Consider the following 19,481-nt stretch of genomic DNA (forward strand, 5'->3'; position numbering starts at 1 on the left):
TGGATGGGGCATATGATGATGAGATGACCAGTTATGGGATGGCATATGATGATGATGAGATGATTGGTTATGGCAACCCTATCCATTTGTTTGCCCTTGACTATCTAGCTGAGTACCTAACAAATGCTCCCTTACACTTTCAACATGTACTAGCATATGTCCTCACCCTTGCAACCCATACTTTGCACTCCCTCCTCTTCCTCCTCCTCCTCCCATCTTGTTTTCTCTCCCTTTGTTCCCTCCTCCTCAACCATTAACCTCTTCGATCTAGGAAAGGTATCCTTTCTATATGCATAAAATTCTTGCATAAAAGGCATCCTCTCTATACTAGTGGCTATAAATTTAAGAGTAGCTAAGGTCTCATCAACATCCATTTGAGGAGATTTGTGATTTGACTCTTCTACCGTTGTATGGCCTTCAAGATTGATTTAACTGCACCTCAAGGCCAAGCAAAAATTGTAATGTCTCCAACAACAAGTGCACATAAATGAGGCATTACCCCAACATCTCCAAGAAGGGTCAAAGCAAAGAAGGTGAAACGTGAAGGCGTGTGGAGAGCACCAAGCATTAGGCATCATGTAAAGCTCTAAATCTTGCCCTAAAATACTTTACTTTGAATTCTTTGAGGCGACCTTAGGCTAGGGCAAATCAAAGAAAATCAATGTCATAATTTGCCACATCGAGAGTCGTCTTCTTCCGTTAAGCCTTCAATTTTTGGAAGCAATCTCAACTCCCCTGCAGCCAAGCCAACACACACCAAAACTAGAGCTTTCAGCTGAGCGACAGTACGAGAATTGGACGCTTTTGGTTTTACCCCAGAGCCTTGTCTGCAGGCAGAGTTTATTTTTGCTGTGGGGCTGAATTCAAAATGTTTGAAGCACAGTACAACTCTCAAATGAGCCGTTAGTCCGAGGTTCCTAGGATAGTTAGTTCGCGTCCTCCAGCGACCAAGGGACCCTTGTGCTGACTCCCGCTTTCGTGTCGAAGTGCATTTTGCTCCACTTTCTCAGTCTCAACTGAACTCTTAAGATGTCAGAATTGGGTGCCTTTCCTTTTTTTTTCCGTGCTTAGAACCTTGTGGAGTTGTAAGTTGCGGAGCTGAATCCAGGAGACAAAGGAAAGCACTTCCTTCCGTGTGCAGCTCACAAGGTAGGCAAAATGGGTGCTTTGGAGAACCTTGGGCACAGTGTATGTTGGAAGGGCTGTGAACTCTTTATGGCCGTCTCTGGGCTTGGGCTTCAGCCCGGCCCGTTTATGCTCTGAGCAGTGCACCAGGCTCCGTTTATTCACATGCATGTTTTGTAGCAAGCGAGCCCCGCAACTTTGGGTTCTGCGCATAGAGAGTCGAATGCGTGGGAAATTTCCCTGCTGAATTGGTGAATTAATTGCCTTTTCTTTCTCGTGTGCTTGTGGACTCTGGAATGGAGGTGTGCACGATCGGAAAATCTGTTTCGAAAAGAATTTGTAGTAGGAATCGGGACGGCATAAATTTTTCATTTTGTCTTTAGTGGACATTTGCCAAGCTCTTTTTGTCTTTAGTGGACATTTGTCAAGTCCGTCCTGCTTCTAGTTTTCGAACATTTAAACTTTTCGCCCTTTGAAATAGAGCGTTTTAGCAACAGGTGGTGCCGTTGGTCTTAACATTTGTCCCCCGAGGCTGCTTTGCTCATAAGGTTCATGGTACTTCTTTCCGAGCGTCTCAGAGCTTCTACGAAAATATCACACTTTTTTTTGTGGCAAATAAATATAACACACTTCTTTTTTGGGCAGGTCGTATGGATTCCCTTCCTGTGCACGTCCCATGATCATCTTGAAATTGTTGATAAGGCTGGTGGATTAACAATCCTTAACTCCATTGTTGTTTTAGAAACCTTAAGTTACCTGTAGAATCCAGCTAAGCCTTCTTCCTGAAGCTTTTTAACCTTTTCAAGGTTTGCCATGTGTGCCACCGGGCTTTTGATTTTGGTTTGTGAAAATTTGAGGTTTCAGGCCGTCGTAAGCTTTCTTTATGATTTTTCATGGCTGTATGATATTCTTGGAGTCAAGTTTTTACCCGCCAAGTCTCCCCCAAAACCCCCCATAAATTATCACGGGAGGAGAGGGGAGGGGTGAAGAGAACGGGGTGGGGGGCTGAAGTTGAGGAGTTCTTTTGGGGGGAGTAAACAACCTCTCTCTCTCTCTCTCTCTCTCTCTCTCTCTGTCTCTGCTCTTCCTCCCCACTCTCTCTCACGTTCCATGCCCTGCTCTGCCTCTTTCTCCTCCTCTCTCACCCATGCACACCTGTGTGCTTTGAGGTATGCATGCTGCTTGAACTTTTCTTCTTGTGAGCTATGCATGCTCCTTGAACTTTTCTTCTTGTGTATGTGGTAACATGCCTGAGATTTTAAAGTCCAGGGGTTTTAGCTTTTAAACAGATTTCTTGTAAGGAAGGAATTACTATGTTCCTCTTGATTTTTAATTGGAGTCGTCTACGACAGGAATTGGGGACTAGTAAGCAGGTTGTGGCACTGTGCCTTAGTAACTCTTTCTGACCAGTGGAATTCTTGACAATCTCACTTCTTGACCTGTTTTGGCTGCTTACATTGATGTTTCGAGATTTTCAGCTGAAATGTTACAGCAAATGTGTTGTTCACGTAGACCAATTTCTAACGAACCTTTCTTTGTGGTACTAGCCTTTGGCATGGCACTATTTCTAATTTTTTGGAGCCCTTACAGACGCTCATTACACATACACAGAGATGTGTGTGACAGTTTATAAACACAAGTGAGCATAACCCAGATATTCTTGACACATATCCATATTAACAAGGTTTCTGCACTCCTTTCTTTCTTGCTTAGAAGTTTAGTTTTACTTGCTCGATGATATGGCTATTGTCAACAATAAATGGTTTTATTGTGGTGAGGCAAAGTTGTCCTTATTGTATGCGATGAAATTGTTGATAGAATCTACCTTTATGAGTCATTTCTGAAGATTGTAGAACTAACCTATAGGATACAATGGTAATCATATATGTATAATCTAGCGCGATGTTATAGCGTGACATCACAATTTGCCGGTGCACTGGCGATTCTTTACTGATGGTTTTGTACCCATTTTCGCTGTTGTAAGTCCTCCGTTGTATCATGGCTGCAGGTGCAGAGATAGTCTTTGCAAGCGTTTTGTGCTGGCCAGAATCTGGTGAAGGCAATTTAAAGAGAGGTGACGAGACGCTAATTTATGATTTTAAAGTCCACTGTTTTTGCTGATATATGTATAATATTGTTTTTGTAAACTTGTGCACACAGATTCCTTTGGAAACTATGAGTGAAGAAAGACCTGACACGGGCACCAATCTGGGTGTAGTGGTGCCACCCAAGCGGAAGCAAGGAAGGCCCCGGAAGGATCAAACAGTTCCAACGTTGGGGGAAAAGAGCACAGTTCTGCAAAAACCAGATGGGAGAGGCAGGAAGCCTAGGCGGAAGAAAGGTGATGTAACATGGCCCGCTATTGTCGATAGTGCTTTTATTGGGCAACAAGTTCATGGAGTATTGGATGGGTCTTTTGATGCGGGGTACCTCCTCACTGTTAGAGTAGGAGACTCTCAAACTGTACTTCGAGGTGTAGTGTTTGAACCTAGTCTTTCTGTTCCCATATCCAAATCAAATGACATTGCACCCAGTGTGAGGTTGATAAGAAGGGATGAGCAGACCCTCCCTATTATGCATCCGGCTGCAGCAATCACAGGCCCAGCGCTATCCTTTCCTGTGCCTCGGCTACCTTTGGCACCACCTGTCTATATCACTACCCCTGCTGCTGCTCAGATTTCTTTGAAAGGCTATCAGCCGCAACATTTTCTGGCAGCATCAACAGGGTCTGCACAGGTATTAAGTGTAGCGGCACAGCCAGAAACTGTCTCCTCTAAGCTGGCTGCAAGTCCATGTGATCGGAATGATACAGCTTCTCCATCACACCCAGATGAACCTGGCCTACAACAGAAAATGTAAATTCAGTCAGATGCGCAATTGCAGAGTGCTTAAGGTTTAATGCAGAAGCTGCATGCTATGGAGGGAATGGTTTGCTCCTCATTTGACTGTGAACCTTTTGGTTAGGTTTATGAGTGACCTGGTCCCTTTGTACAGTTGGGCTTCTGGAACACCTACCTAAGCCATGTTTTTTTTTGTGAAAGAAACACATGACACTTCAACCTTTCTCTCCCCCCTTCACCCGCTCATGTTATTTGGCAGGATTTCCTCGTGAGGCTTCCATGTCAGAACGCATAAATCCTTGGAAATTGGTGATAGTACAGTTGAATTTTCACTTACTCGTTTGCTGCAATTATGTTATAGTGGCAATTTGCAGATATGAATTAACATTTGCAGAACGATTTTCCTGTAGTAGGGCTTTGTCATCTATGTGTCTATCCATATTGGCTCTTAAAAAGGCAGAGGCAGGAATTAATATATAAAGATAGCTCCTAGGCTGAAGTTGGTAACTTGATGAGGCATAGCCTTTAGCCAGCATATTTAGCTGGGTTTTGTTTTCAGCTGTCATGTTTTTGAAGCAGGATGTTCAGATACTTTTTAATTTTGTGGATGACTATCATGAGTTTGAGAGTATTACTGTTTGTTTGTGTGTTCCTCGATTTATCTTAATGTATATACACATAATGTAAGTGGGCCTCATCGATTTAGTGACTAAATTGAGGCTGTAACTTTTGTTCTTATTTTGTATATCATAAGAGTTTCAAAAATCATATTTTTGACCCAAAAATTGAAAAACTTCATTCGAGGGTCTTTCTCTAGTTCACAAATTCTCATATTGAAATAATGACAATCTGTGTGGCTTTATAGAGATTTGCTCCAACAAAACAATAGGCTCTGTAAGATTTGTATTTTTGGGACTATGACAATGGTGTTACCCTACCCCTTGAAACTTGTGCCTGTCATGTGTGCGTCTCCGATCACATTGTCGTGGTGGAGTGTATGTATGTGCATTATAAGAGAGAGCATGTTAGTGACATGCAATGTGTTTAAATAAACTCAAAAATTAAATAAAATCTCATTGTCTTGAAAGGTTGCAGATTACTACATCAGCTTAATTTTGCTCATTATGTCGATATAGTTGATATGGTTGACATGCATACATATATATGTATGTGTGTGTGTGTGTGCTCTTGTAAGATAAAATACATGGATTTCACCCCCCCGCAAAAAAAGTGTTTGGTACAGAATCCCAATCATGCAATTCTATCAAACAAATTTTCGTCGTGTTTGTGAATGTACCCCATAGATTCAAAGGTGGTCTTAAAAACTTTGATGACCAACCTCATGTTTGCACCTTTGAACCAACCTTCCATCACAAATTCCTTCACTCACAAATAAAGAAGAGTCTCAGTCGTATCCCCATAACCCCCTCAAACCCTTTCCTTGCACTCAAATCCCTTATTGATGATTGCTTTAATGATGTATGCTCTTGTCTAAACTTTGACTCCTAGCCTTTCATCAATCACCTTTCTCAAAGGTTTTGGGGCTATTTTCACAAACGCTTTCCTAAAATTTTAAAAGAAAAGATTTTGTGCTTAAAGAAAAGTCTCTTGGCTCTCCACCCATGTATACATTATGGGCCTAACTAAAGCTTCCCAAACTCCTCTCATCCTTTGCAAATTTCTAGTCTAGAGACTAGCTTTAGATAGAATTCATTCCCAAGAATTTAGTGTCCTTCCCACCTCTCCTTTTGGTACTCTATCCTCCATTAGACAACCTTGACCTCCCTCATTCTTTTGATACTCTTCCTTTTCTCATGTGCACTTACAAAGCACATAAACACAACTTTCATTGGAGGGGTTGAGAAAGTGAATAATAAGAGGATTATTTATGAAGAGATGTAGCAAAAAAGGAGAAAAAAGGGGGAGAAGACCAGGCTTGCCAAGATTGACGAGTTTTTAAATAACTTTGAATTCAAAGGTTGTTAAATAAAGGTGACACTAGAGAGGGGAGCGACAATACCCCATGGGAATTCCTTTTGTTTGAGTCCAACATTAAGAACCAACTTGGACAATACAAAGGTTAGGAATTAGATGGTTGTAGCTAAGAAAGGTGTCAAAGGGACATGGTTTTCTAACCTTATCATTTTTGGGAAGGTGGAAGCGATGGTTCTTAAGGTAAAAACCTTTGAAATCGAGCATGAGACCATTTTGCAAATACAAGAAAGGCAATACATGAGACTATTATCCCCATGGTGACAAATAGCCTCATCACAGTTTGCAATATCTGTAGAGTATAAACATTGTTTTTCAAAAGAAAAAAATTGAAGACTGGAATTGATACCCCATATCGGTATTGACGTTAAAAAATCTTTTGTAGGCGAGATGAAGCTTGTGGCCATTAAGGGTAATCATAGGTTTAATTTCTTTAAGGCAAGAAGAGATGAGGTCGGTAAACGATGAAAAGACATAATTATGTGCATTGGTGAGCAAGGATGATGAACCCTTTACCATCTATGCCCTGCATCTCATCTCACTCAAATGTAGCTTTTCTTCCTCCTTTAATGATCTCAATCAAAACCTCATTGGGCTTACCACTATCTTTCTCAACACTAAAATATCACTTACCTTCTTGACTTCCCCACAATTTCCCTCATTCATTTCCATAGCAATTGACCTCAAAATCCATCTTGGATCATCAATAGAGATGAAACTTATTGTTCCAAAAGAAGGCATCCCAAACTTCCTTTTCATCTTGTTGAGGGTTAGTTAAAACTAGACCCATCTTTATGATTGTAGGATTTTGAGGATGGTGTTGCTTTCTCAATGTAAAGAAAAGCTTGGATAACTAAATAGATGTTCTCAACTAGGATGAAGAATTTATTTGAGGTTATCCTAATGGAATCTATACTAGGATATTATGTAAAAAGCTACGGAGGGAGGAGTAGATGTCACCACCCTACCAACTTATAACTTACTCTAACTTGTTCCATTTTGACATGGCTATCTTCAAATCGTTCAATTGGCACACATGAATGAGAGGGGAGGTTGCAAATGAGTAATATATATCATCACCCTCACACTCATACCTTTCATTTGTTTTGGCCCTTTGATGTGGGCATTTTCAAATATTTCAAGAAGTACTAAGGCAAGAGAGCAGTAGGTTCAAGTGAGGAACTTTGATTGACAAGTAAAGAATATGGAGTGAGTAGGCATTACCAACCATGCAATGACCACGACATGTATTGAAGCTAATGTACAAGAAGGGTTTCACTCCATTGGCATTGGGACACTCTATCCATTTGCTGCTTTCTTTGAAGGCCTTTTGTGTGAACACTTGGAGTTCATTTCTATACCTCAATCTATAGGGGAAGGCTTAATGGTTGGATTAGATGCCCTTAGGACTGACTTGAATGGGGATGGACAATGTACTTATGAGGGAAAACTATAGATGCAAGGCAATGTTGTGATGTTCCATGGAGAATTAGGCAAGAGATACAATTTAGTTTTGGAGATTTTGTGTGTGTCAAGAAAGGAGTGCACATGAAGAGGGCACAAGGTAATATGTTTGTTGATTACTCCTATAGTCTCATTCTGACATCTCTATAGAATATAGAGAATCTAAGAAATAATTTACAAGAGTAACATTTGGTATTCTTAAATCTTGATTAAAGCTACACTGAAATATGATAGAAATTGACCAAGATATGGCCCCATATGCTAAAAAGGAAAGGCTGAGAGGTGCACAAATTCCTAGGAGTAATGATCATAAAAATGGTTACAAGAGCATCAAAATGCCATGCATAATTTCTGATTTTAGTGTGTGAAGTTGTCACATAGATTGGGTCCAACTCATACATCAATGATGAAATAGCATAGTGAAAACTTTTTTGGGGATGATATGCCACGTGGGAGCCTTAAATGTAGGCTAGGGTCTTTTCCTCTACGAAAACCAATAAGGAAAAGGCTATTGAGAAATGGCCAATGAGAAGACTAATAAATGGAAAAAGGAATAAGATCGAACAAGCCCAATGAGTAGCTATAGAATAGGTTGATTGAGGATATGCAAGCGTGATGGCTGCAATTGACTAGGCATATAAATCTTGTAATAGTATGGGGTTAGAATTAGCAATGATTCTACATTGAAGGGCCATTGGGAGACTATGCAAACCAATAACAAGACTATGTGGGCCATAGGCCCATGGATCTTGCAAAGTTCCAGTGATGAATGTAGTGACTCACACTCTCTAGAGGATTCCATGTGGCATAAGCACATTTTTGGAAGGGCAAAATGGAAGGAGACCCATCTCTCTATGAATTAGGAGGAGGGCTCGCTGAGACTTTTTTCTACCAAAATTTGAATTCCCAAGCCAAAGCCTCTTCTTTTGAATTGGTGTATCTATCCTTTCATTAAACTCTTTTTGCAACCATTCCCAAATTGGATAGCAAGGCTCACACTTTTAATTTCTTTTTTAATCAACATTAAAGAGATTGTGAGAAACATTCTTCATGCATGCATGCATTTGAAATATTGTCACGCGTTCAAATCACAAGCCTATACAAAAAGACTATATGCCAATCAAACAAGAACACAAAACAACATGAATAAACTAGAATTGAAGCTGGAAAAGAGGAGAATGGAGTGCTGAAGGTAGTGCTAGTTCCAAGAAAGAGTTTTCCCTCACTTTGATCCCACCAACTAGTGCTTGTCAGGTCATTGTCTCTTGGGGATACGTAGCCGTTTGGTCTTACTGCTTTGTTGGTTGATGCTTTGGGCCCTTTGCCTTCATTTGTTGCCTTCTCCTTGATGTGTTGCCTTTGCTTTCATTGCTAGTGTCATCCTCCGTATTTTTCCTTCTACTTCCATCCTTTTTGGCCTTTTGCCTTTGCCTTTTGACTTTTAGAGTTAGAACTTTGTTGTTCCTTCTTGGCCCTATTCACCTTTGGGCAAATTAGTTGCTCTTTGAGCTTTATCTCGAAAGCTTTGTCCTTCATCTTTGCTCCTCGTCTTTGGCCTTCATTGTCGATGTTATAGTTTATTGCTACCTTCCTTTAATATTAACATTTACCCCAATGCCCCCTACTTTTTTTCATATTCTCATGGACCCCATTCGATGCATTCTCGTCTTCATGACCCTACATTTGAAAAGACACCTTTTGTTCGCATTCCTGCTGCTAGCCTTCTTTCTGTCTTGCATAGTCATGGTACACTTCGTGTGCTTCAAGGGAGTCATGGTTTGTTTCTAGAGAGGGCACATCCCTGGAACCTTGTAGCCCTTTAATGTCAACTACCTCTATTTTCAATTGTGTTGGGTCCATGATCTCTTTCATTGTCTTTGGCCCTTCTTTGGATTTTTTTCATTGACCTTTATCTCTAGTGTTGGCTCTTGTCCTTGGTTCCATGCCTTTCATTTGTCCTCACCTGTTGCTTTGGTCGGTGTCATTCATCCTTTTTTATTTGGTCTTTGGTGTCTTGTTTACCATCTTCTAGATCCAATTTGTCCCTTTCATATGCTTTTGGCCCATTCTTCCTATGTGGTTCCTCTTTGTAATAATATTCTGCCCATGACCATATAGTCTTGGAATTGCCTTCTTCACCACCTAGTTGTTGTCGGCCTTCTTTTGTTCTTGTGCGATCCTGGTGTGCTCCTTCAATTCCTCTCCACTCCATCTCATGATTAGGTGTTTGTCCTTTGCTTTGTCAACATTCTAGACTTTTTCCTTCATCCATGAACATGCATTTGTGAATTTATCTTTCATTAATGCTTCTTTATTACATTGCCTTTTGGTCTCGTGCAGCTAGAATGCCATGTGGCTCAATGATGTGCCATTCAAGCTAGAGAGGCCCCCATGAGGTTTACCCAAGCTTGCAAATGCTAAAAGCCCCCCATAAACTGAGTTGGGATAACAAAAACGAGAATACTATTATCTCCAAAGGAAGTAAAGCAAAATTGAAAGAAAATCAAAATCTATGTTTGTCTTCAAAAAGCACAGTCTTCATCCAAATTGATCATAAGAGGTCCTTCTTCATTTACAAGTCCAGCAACATGTTCATCTTACCCATCTTCAACAGCACATGCCTTTCCATTCAGGTCTCTTGTTTTCACATCAAAATCCTTCTTATAGCAAACCATCACATCCACAATACTCACAAATCAGTGAGTTATTCTTACCTCCACCACCTCTGATTTTCCTCTTCTGCTTAGCTACATAGGCTAGCTCACTACCTCCAACAAGCACATTCATTTTGTTTCTTCTTTCCTCGCTTAGAAGTATATACATAATATCCTAAAAATTCAAAGTATCAACAGTCAATCTCAAAATGGTCACAATCTCTGAGTACCTGGGTGGGAAACTTCCACCTTGGCATCTTCATCCTCAACTCTAATTGAAAGAGCTTGTAATTTCTTGATAATGGACTGCATTTTATTAAGATAGGTCACCAATGATTCTCCTTATCCCATTTGAAGACTAGAAATCTCTTGTTTGAGCATTCCTCACTGTAGAACTAAAGAGAGCTTCCAACATGCTCCAATTCTAGGCAGCGATCTTCAGGACATCAACATGATGAAAGTAACCCATACCTAAGGCCCTTTACACTAAGCCTAAAGCTCTATCATTCTTCAAATCCCATGCTTGCATCTTCTCCAAGCCCTAGTTATTAGTAGGTTTCTTCTTTGTTCCTAATACAACTCCCCAAATACCTTTTTCAATGAGAAGCAATTGGATGAACAACTACCATGACGGAAAATTTCTACCATTGAATTTTACCATGAAAGTATCTAGCAACCCTGACTTTGACCAACTCACCATATTGATTGACAATAGATAGTAGGTTGTGGAATGATAGCTCTGATACCAATTTTTGGTTTCAAGGAATGAAATACTTAAAACTAACATGCATCCAATCACGTGAGACAAATAGATTATATATGAAATATCAATTGTTTTTAAAGGATGGCGGCTAGGAAACAACCTCAAATGCTAAGAAACTTGTGTTGCAGCCTCTGACTAGGCTTTTTATAGCTTACAATGGCCTTGATACTAGCAAAACATTGAGTCACATACAACACTAGATCTGGACTGCATAAAATGACAAGGCCATTGTAGCCTACAATGGCCTTGATACTACCAAAGCATTCAGTCACATACAACACTAGATTTGGACTACATAAAATGACAAGGAGAATTCTATAGATGCTCCAATACCTATAGAAGGAGACTATCACACAAACAAATATAAAGTAGAGGCAACACATGCAGCTCTTTTGCATGCATACAATAAAAATCTATTGATATATAGACTGCAGTAGTGTCAATTCTTGCCTAGAGCAGTTCAACAGGTCCCAAGAACCACCTTCTACCAACACTTCTAGCCTATCATAGTCCACCAATTGAGAAGTTGCCGATCATGAGATGGTCTCCATGATGTTGCCAATGGGAAAGGAAACCGACTCTTATGGAGTTGTGAGGGAGTCACAAACCAACTGGAATGGAGATGAGATACTTGGGAACCTCCAAGAGCCATCCTTTAAGAAGCCTCTCAGCCACATAGAATATTGCATGAAGATTCACCATGTGGCATAATCCCATGCCATTATAGCTAGAGAGACCCCCATGGTATTTACCCAAGCCTACATATGCTAATAATTGAATATTGAAGACATTGGTGCACATAAAGTTCAGGTAGCTCATCAATGAGCAAATATTAAAAAATGTTCTCTTTACCTGAATTTAGCGGCCTTATGGTAGTTGGGGCATGTTCAAATTGGCTTGAATTTAGAGCAAGATATAATGGTGGACATGATAAGGTGATGGAGGGTTAAGAGGAACATATGGTTTTCCATTGGGAAATGATCATGATAAAGCACACAAGGAAATGCATTAGGCCTCTTTTTCAAGAAGAGCATAAGCAGATGTGTAGAAATTAGAGAGCAAAGTCAGATGATGCTAGTGGAAAGATTTGTAAAGAGGCACTAAAGAAGTGGTGGAAACTTTTGCATGTGAATGATAATTATTTGCCTTCACTTGAGCCATGGTTGGCATGGTGGGATACATAGGTTTCCCAATGTTTGGCATGGTGGGATATATGGGTTTCCTCTTGCGGGGGTTCTTTCATATAGCAACATCAGGGCATTGGATTGGTTCCTTTTGTGAATTTGTGAGAGATTAAGCACTCAAGTATGATGGCTGCTCTAGGGTATATCAAATACATAAGCTTATATAAGGCCACCACTACAAACTTGGCAATGTCTGTGTTGCAAAGTTTACACTGCAATGCCTACATGGCAGGAAAACATTTGGGAATAGATCTGGTTTGAAAAAAAAAGATAAAGGATTATGACAGCAATTGCAACAAGTAGGTTTTGTGCTTGAGGGGGATGAAAGTCTGCATGTGCAAGGACCAAACATGCAAAGAAGTGCAATCGCATTGAGTCATGTTCGAGCTAGTCAACTCTGGGGAGAATATATTGATTTGTATATATTCCCATTGATTTAGATTCTCAAATGGTTTTGGACTTTCAATCTTTAAAAGACTATTGTTGTTTAATGAAAACTAACTGCCCAATTTTTTTCCTTGAAGTTTTGGACATTAAAAATATCATGGGAAAAAGACATCAACCATAAATAAAGTAGTGAAGGATATCTTTAGAGATGGTTTTCAAGAAATAAATTTAACTAGTGGTATATCTACAAAGTAATTTTTGGGAACATACAGAAGCAATGATAGCTAATTAACCAATTTGTACTTTCCATATTGGACATATGGTCCAAAGGCCATTGCTTCTATATCTGTATCGACTTTTTGTTTTCAAAAAAACCATGTAGACATGGCCTTTTCCATAAATGAATGAGAGTTGCCTCTATTTGGTACATCAATAACTTAAGTAGAGTGAATTGATTTGTGCGATTTAGATGCACATAAGGTTTTGGATTTTTAGTCTTTAAGACACTATTAAAAACATCATGGGTAGGACATCAACCGCAAGTATTGAGGGTTATATTTGGAACATAATTAAGTAGACTAGAATGGCTTGATTTTGGAAAATTTTATGAAATTCTTCATTTCACCCACAACTAGCTTGCTTAGTGCATCTTTTGGTGGATGGATTTTTCAATTGAAGAAACTCATATACATATTGTCTTCCTATAATGAACGAGATGACTGTATCACTTAAACCACCACCTTATTCAAATGTGGTCACTCAAATTCTGGTAATCCTTGGTCAACCACAAATGCAAGCCAATGAATGCGAAGGAAATTGTGTAAGGTAATGATATTTCCAAGAGGTTATTTTTGTCGAATTTTTTGGATTGGGAGATGGCACAACTTGCCTTTATATTTGTGTGAGGTGCTATATTTTTAGAGATTGTATTGATGTGTATTTATGCATTTGCACTTGTTTTTTGAAAGCCATATTTGCATTTGTTGCCACTTTTATTGTGTTCTCTTTATTGTTGTTTACAATATCAATGGCCCCCACCGAAGTTAAGTGTTACTTGCTTACTTATGCGACGATGTTACATGATGTGATGCATGATGATGCAACATGAAATGATGCATGATGATGCTACAAGACATTTGCAAATCTTAGGAAAGTAGACTCAAGAGACTTGAAAATGAGACTCAAAAAGTGATTTTATTACATCATGACAAATGTATGTACAAATAATTTACCTCTATTATAATTGGCTAATCATAACATGACATTTGGAGTAACAGTGAGGAAGATGTTCACAGGGTGAAGGTTTGTGTGGAACCATTAGTCCTGATGCAATCATGCTAGTCCAGTCAAGAGAGCATGGATAAGATGGTACACATTGACACAAAAATAATAATTCTTCACAACATGTCTCCTAAGCACTGATTGCATCCTCTAATTTTCTTTCTCCCTACACCCTCTTTCTTGCTCCTCCCTTCAAGTGCACAACAATGTAATACCCAAAGCACCCTTCATAATATGGAAAGTAGAGGAAAATTTTTGATAGGATCCCATCATTGAAGTATAGTGTCATGGTCTAGATCAGCTCTTCTCTGGTACTCATAATGATTCTCACAAGAACAAGTGTACTATTTGCATTGCCATCTCACTTCATGATTCTTATCTATGAGCATATGCACGACCCTTGTATTGCTTCTCAGCATACGACCTCTATTCGAAGAAATAGGGACAACCTATTAGGTGGATCCAATAGGCAGTTCCGTATGTTCCAGATATAATATGTTTCCCCCAGAAGATCTGTTGGATCTATTGATCTATGATAACTATGGAAAAAGTCACAATTCCTATGTGACTAGCTCATTGTTTTAACCTTTATATGGTATCTCCAAGAACCCAGTGTTTTAAGTCTACAACGCCTCCCTCATCTTGTTTAGCTTGCTCCTTTGCAATTCCAAACCTTAAGGATGAATTTGGTAGTTCTTCTTGTTTGATTGTAGGACTTTACCTTTATGCTCATCCCATACTACATCTCATTGTTTCATCTTTGCTTCATTGAGGTCATTAACAATGATGGCCTTTTAGCACACATGTCCCTAAATCGTATGTGCACATTTCCAATTTGCAATTCAAACAAAATAAATGCATCTCTGACTCCCAACCCACCATGCTGGCAAGCTCACAAGCTTGGGCATTCTATTTTACAATCTTCTTGTGTCATCTATCTGCACTCTTTATGATGGTCTCCATCTCTCTCTCCTACAAGCTATTGATTTGCTCTTATAGTTGCTCTCAAAGCACTAGGTTAACATCCTTGTTTTTCTTTGATGTTAATGCATGATTATGCTTAGTGCTAGCAAAAACTTCAATCTTGCTTTAAAACTATGTGGAAGTTTGAAAATTGGATACATTATCTGTATATACAAAATCCATGTGTAGTACATAGTGCTTCAGATAGAGTGCATGAATTTTTTATGAGAGAGAGTACAAGGAGATGACCCTAGGAGTGGTACCATATAATTCTTATGCGTTGTGAGCATAGGGGCCAAGGACTACTCTATAGGATAGGCACTAGCATGGGGCTAACAATAGAAGAAAAGAATTACTTATCAAATTGAAAGTGATTAAAACTGAACCAGTGGGGTCTTTATATAAAAGTGGTAGAATTAGTACTATCGATATGATAATAATACCACCAGTAACAGATATGTTACTGATAGTAAAGTCCATCTAATTGCAATACAACTATCAATACCCCATCGATGATAGCAATATTACTGCACTGTAAATTTGCATTGAATTTGCTCATTATAGTACTCATGGTAATGTAAGATTTTGCAACATTTTTAAATCCATCATCATTGATGATATTTTTTCCATTTATCAAAGGTAAATATCCGAAAGTACATAGTCTGATTTGTTGAAAATGATGTTCACAAACACAAATCATTCTAAAAGTAAACATGTCATCCTTGCTTACCAAACCTCGAACAAGATTCAACAATCGCGAGCCTTCTCCATCAAAACATCCCATTGCACACTATAGCTAAGCAATGCTAGCCCTTTGTTTTGATCCAATAGTTGACGGCCCATCCCCTTGAAATCCCCAACACCCCATCGCTTGGTCACACCCCTACAAGTCTATGTGCCATGCAACTATCTCTCCACCTCAATTCCAAAGTTTGTGCGACCATAAATCAACCTAAGGCATTGACATCCATTGAGCTGCACTAATCCATATGGTGACTCGGACTAGAACCGTGCCTCCATAGACTTCCTCGACTCTATTAGACAGCGATCCTATCCTTCTATTTTCTTCTCACAACCAACTAGCTTCCAAATGGTTTTCAAAATTTCACAATATAGAACTTACATGATACATAGGCAACATGGTACATTCGATATTTGGTATATAGGGTCAACGGTCCAAGACAGGTGGTTGTAAATAAGGCAATCGCAAGGGATACACACATAGTAGAGGTATGTTTAACAATTAGCATGTGGCATTCATCTACCATGTCAGCCTTATTCAGGTGCCACCTTAATAGGCCACCTCAATTGTCACCTCACTCCATCATCAAATCTAGTAATTCAATGGAGTACCTTGCTAGCATAATCAAACACAATGCTTAGTATATACCAACAAGACAAAGAAAAGGCAAGCAGAAAATGCAAGGAGTTATTAACACTGTAGCTACCACAATCATCAATGGTGCAAATGTTCTAATCACTCATAGGTGTAGCCTTGAGCTGTAAAAGCTTTTTCTCCCGCTGATGGAAATATAATAAAAGAACTTTTGCAAAGCAACCAATGTGTTTCACACAAAAATGCCATTTGTTGCAAGTAGGGGTAGGATAGGAAGGAATTGCCAGCTGAATGATGCAAGACTATCCATCTCTACCAATCGAAATTGCCCTCTCCACTTTTCTTCTACTTGAGCAACCATGATGCCCATTCATACAGTTAGAATGTAGGAGAATGAATCATGGAAAACTCTCGGGTTCTCATTTGGCAACCCTATTGGGCTGGTGGAAAAGAGCTCAAGTTGGCACTACGAGTAAAGTTGAGCTACAATTCCTCCAAAAAAAGAAAGGGCGGTGGGCAATACAGACATAGACCATGTAAAACATTCCAAGCAATGATCCCATCTTTGAGATGTTGAGGCAAAAAAAGGCGCCAAAGATGACAACACATAAATTGGTGTGAGAGGCACTCAAACGACATCAGGAACGTGAAGATGTATTGCCATAGACTATTGATCCTTTGAATCAAGGAGGTAAAATTTGGAAGTAGGGAGACCAGAGCAAGCCCAAGAAACACAGTAGAGATGGAATAGTCCCATGGCATGTAGACTAGTATAAAGGTGAAAGATAAACAAACACATCCAGGGGAATAGAATAGAGACAAAGTATTTCTTCTAAGGCATGCCAAAGCTGCAGAGGATGCAAGTGAATCAATGCGACATCATTCATAGAGAGATGAATCAAACACAAATAGATGTTTTGGTATAGCCCACAAAGCCAGTCCTCTTAGCATCTGAGGTCAATTCCCATTTGTGATCCTTTATAAATAGTTGTGATATCTCATATAAAATCTCTTTGTGTCATGTGAGTCAACACATTTAAATTCAAGCAGGTCACATGAATTCACATGTAGTAATGATGAGAAGCTCTCTAATGAAAGGGTCATACACACGGGCACCCATGGTAGACCATCCTTTAACCTCGTGGATATGGTCAAAGAGTAACCATTGTTGACCCAAGCTATCACTTGGCCTCATTCTATTCACTAAGTCAAGACAAGCTTCTTGACCAATTGTAGACATTTTAAAGATATGAGGTCTTTGATCACTTGAGAGTTGTCTAGGTAAAATGATACATTGCAAAAATGGATATATGCACCATTCAACTCTAGCAATGAATCAAGTCCATGTCTAGCTAGCTGCATGGGTCTTTGAATCTGCCTTATTTGTGACAATGGTTTGATTGTCTCAAGAACCTATTGAAAACCAAGTTCATCCAACTCTTTTATGGCTTATTTTCTACCAAAAATCAACATGTCCATAACAACAACTTTGGCAACACCTACTTTAATATTTGTGCAACACACAAAAGGATTCTTTCTAACATAGTACGATACCATCTCATCCACGTGCTTTTTTTAAACCTTGACTACTCCCCTCATCAGATAGATGCTCATGAGCTCCCACATGCATATCACATCTTATAGTATGCTTACAATCATGTGGAATGTAGTAGTAAGTATAAGCTTTTTTGGTGCAACACAAATGGGTATCTCACCACAATGAATGCAAACCAATGAACTACATTCTCTATCATTGGACTCTCTAGACATGTTTCTTTGTTGTGTCTCCTTGTATAGTCTTGTCCACTCCATATAAGAACAATATCAATTACAACACCTTAAGTAGCTTGCATAACTACTTATTTGAACCATTCCATTGAAAGACTTCTGCAAGCTTCTAGAGTAAATCTCAATTGCAAAACCTTAAGTAGCCTGTACAACTACTTATTCGAACCATTTTTGAAAGAGATTGTAGTGTAAATTGTCCAACATGACCATTAAACTTTTGATCCATCCCAAACATCATAGTTTTAGCACTCGCTAGAGCAAGATACAAAGCAGTATTAAGTGGGAGGTCTTTCAAGCAAGCTGATAACACTTATAGTGTCCTTAGATTTACTAGAAGGTATAGTCTCTTGTGCCATGACTATATAGAATACACAATTAGACTTTCACTTTAGATTGAATCCAATTACTTTAACTTCCAACTCAAGGGTTTGTTGTATGATTGCAACATCCTAAAGTGATGACTCCTTTGAGAAAAATCTTGCTACTTCGTAGACCAAAGAAATCAATAAGCTACAAAAGAGAACCTCACCAAAGCAATGTCATATAGGATTTCCAAAGTCTAAGCACCATGCTTGATAACTAGGAAGGATGGCATAGGAAGTTGACCAATGATTAAGCTAAAAAGATGAGGAATGGTGAGGAGGCAAAGAAGAGCATTGAAAAAGCGAGTATGGTTGAGAGAAAGAGATATAAAAACGAGAAACCAAGAAAGAGAGGAGCAATCCAAAAGTGCCAAGATGGCATAGTCTCATCAAATCTTTACAAACATAAATGGTGGCCACATGATGATAAGAAATGTCCTATTCTTAATTGAATTTTTAATTATCTATTGGTAGCTCTCTAGCTCATACAAAATTTGCAGGCATGTACAACTATGTTTTAATATTAGCCACGTAATGCATTGAAAAAGCGAGTATGGTTGAGAGAAAGAGATATAAAAACGAGAAACCAAGAAAGAGAGGAGCAATCCAAAAGTGCCAAGATGGCATAGCCTCATCAAATCTTTACAAACATAAATGGTGGCCACATGATGATAAGAAATGTCCTATTCTTAATTGAATTTTTAATTATCTATTGGTAGCTCTCTAGCTCATACAAAATTTGCAGGCATGTACAACTATGTTTTAATATTAGCCACGTAATGCATTGAATGCGGTATCGAGATTGTTTTGCATTTCATTTTATGATTGTGTCTTTTTTGCAACAATGAAGGGAACTTTTTAGTGGATGGGCTGGGCACCCTTCACCCCTCATCATGAGATTGCAAGATATCACAATTGAATGCCCAAGGGGTGGCTATGCCTTAAGTATTACAAAGGACCGTAGGAGGGCTATGCCATAAGTGACCCTTTTATTCTCACTCATCCTATATAGATTATAGTAGATCTTCATACAAAGTCTTAGAGTCTTGTTTGCATTAGTAGAAGTGAGTAGAGTCTAGGAACAAGTCATTTAGTAATTAGTGCTAAGTCACTCGATAGTATTAAGTAGTTAGTACTTTGTGTTAAGTGTTAACTAGTTAGTACATAGTGTCCACTAGTTAGTCCAAAGTCTAACTAGCAGCTAGGGCTAACTAGGTGTTGTAAAGTCCAACTAGTCCTTCCCTTCTTCCCCCAAAATCCTCTTGACTCAAATCTCAACACACCTCTTCTACGGATTCCCTTCTCCACAGTATCCCTTCTTCTCCTTCCACTTTTCCAACTC

The 19,481-nt window shown here is 39.1% G+C and overlaps 1 protein-coding gene across 3 annotated transcripts; it reads left to right on the forward strand.

Annotated features, from left to right (window-relative positions):
- The first annotated feature begins 609 nt into the window (after window positions 1–609).
- LOC147905109 (uncharacterized) lies at window positions 610–4,455 on the forward strand. Of its 3 annotated transcripts, none has more exons than XM_087390202.1 (3): window positions 610–1,149; window positions 3,134–3,199; window positions 3,286–4,455. In XM_087390202.1, the coding sequence occupies exon 3, from the start codon at window positions 3,301–3,303 to the stop codon at window positions 3,982–3,984; it is 684 nt and encodes a 227-aa protein (XP_087246328.1). In that variant the 5' UTR covers window positions 610–1,149; window positions 3,134–3,199; window positions 3,286–3,300; the 3' UTR covers window positions 3,985–4,455. The 3 variants fall into 3 exon arrangements, with proteins under 3 accessions (XP_087246328.1, XP_087246338.1, XP_087246334.1); XM_087390212.1 differs by lacking the exon at window positions 610–1,149 and adding an exon at window positions 1,164–2,809; XM_087390208.1 differs by lacking the exon at window positions 610–1,149 and having other exon boundaries at window positions 2,827–3,199.
- Window positions 4,456–19,481: the final 15,026 nt, after the last annotated feature.

Source organism: Dipteris shenzhenensis, chromosome 2 (assembly GCF_047967505.1).
Source record: "Dipteris shenzhenensis isolate YYH24624 ecotype China chromosome 2, Dip_SZ_1.0, whole genome shotgun sequence".
Taxonomy (NCBI): Eukaryota; Viridiplantae; Streptophyta; class Polypodiopsida; order Gleicheniales; family Dipteridaceae; genus Dipteris; species Dipteris shenzhenensis.

Excerpts from the sequence above, each read along its gene's own strand:
- LOC147905109 (XM_087390202.1), top strand. The coding sequence starts at position 3,301 with ATGAGTGAAGAAAGACCTGACACGGGCACCAATCTGGGTGTAGTGGTG.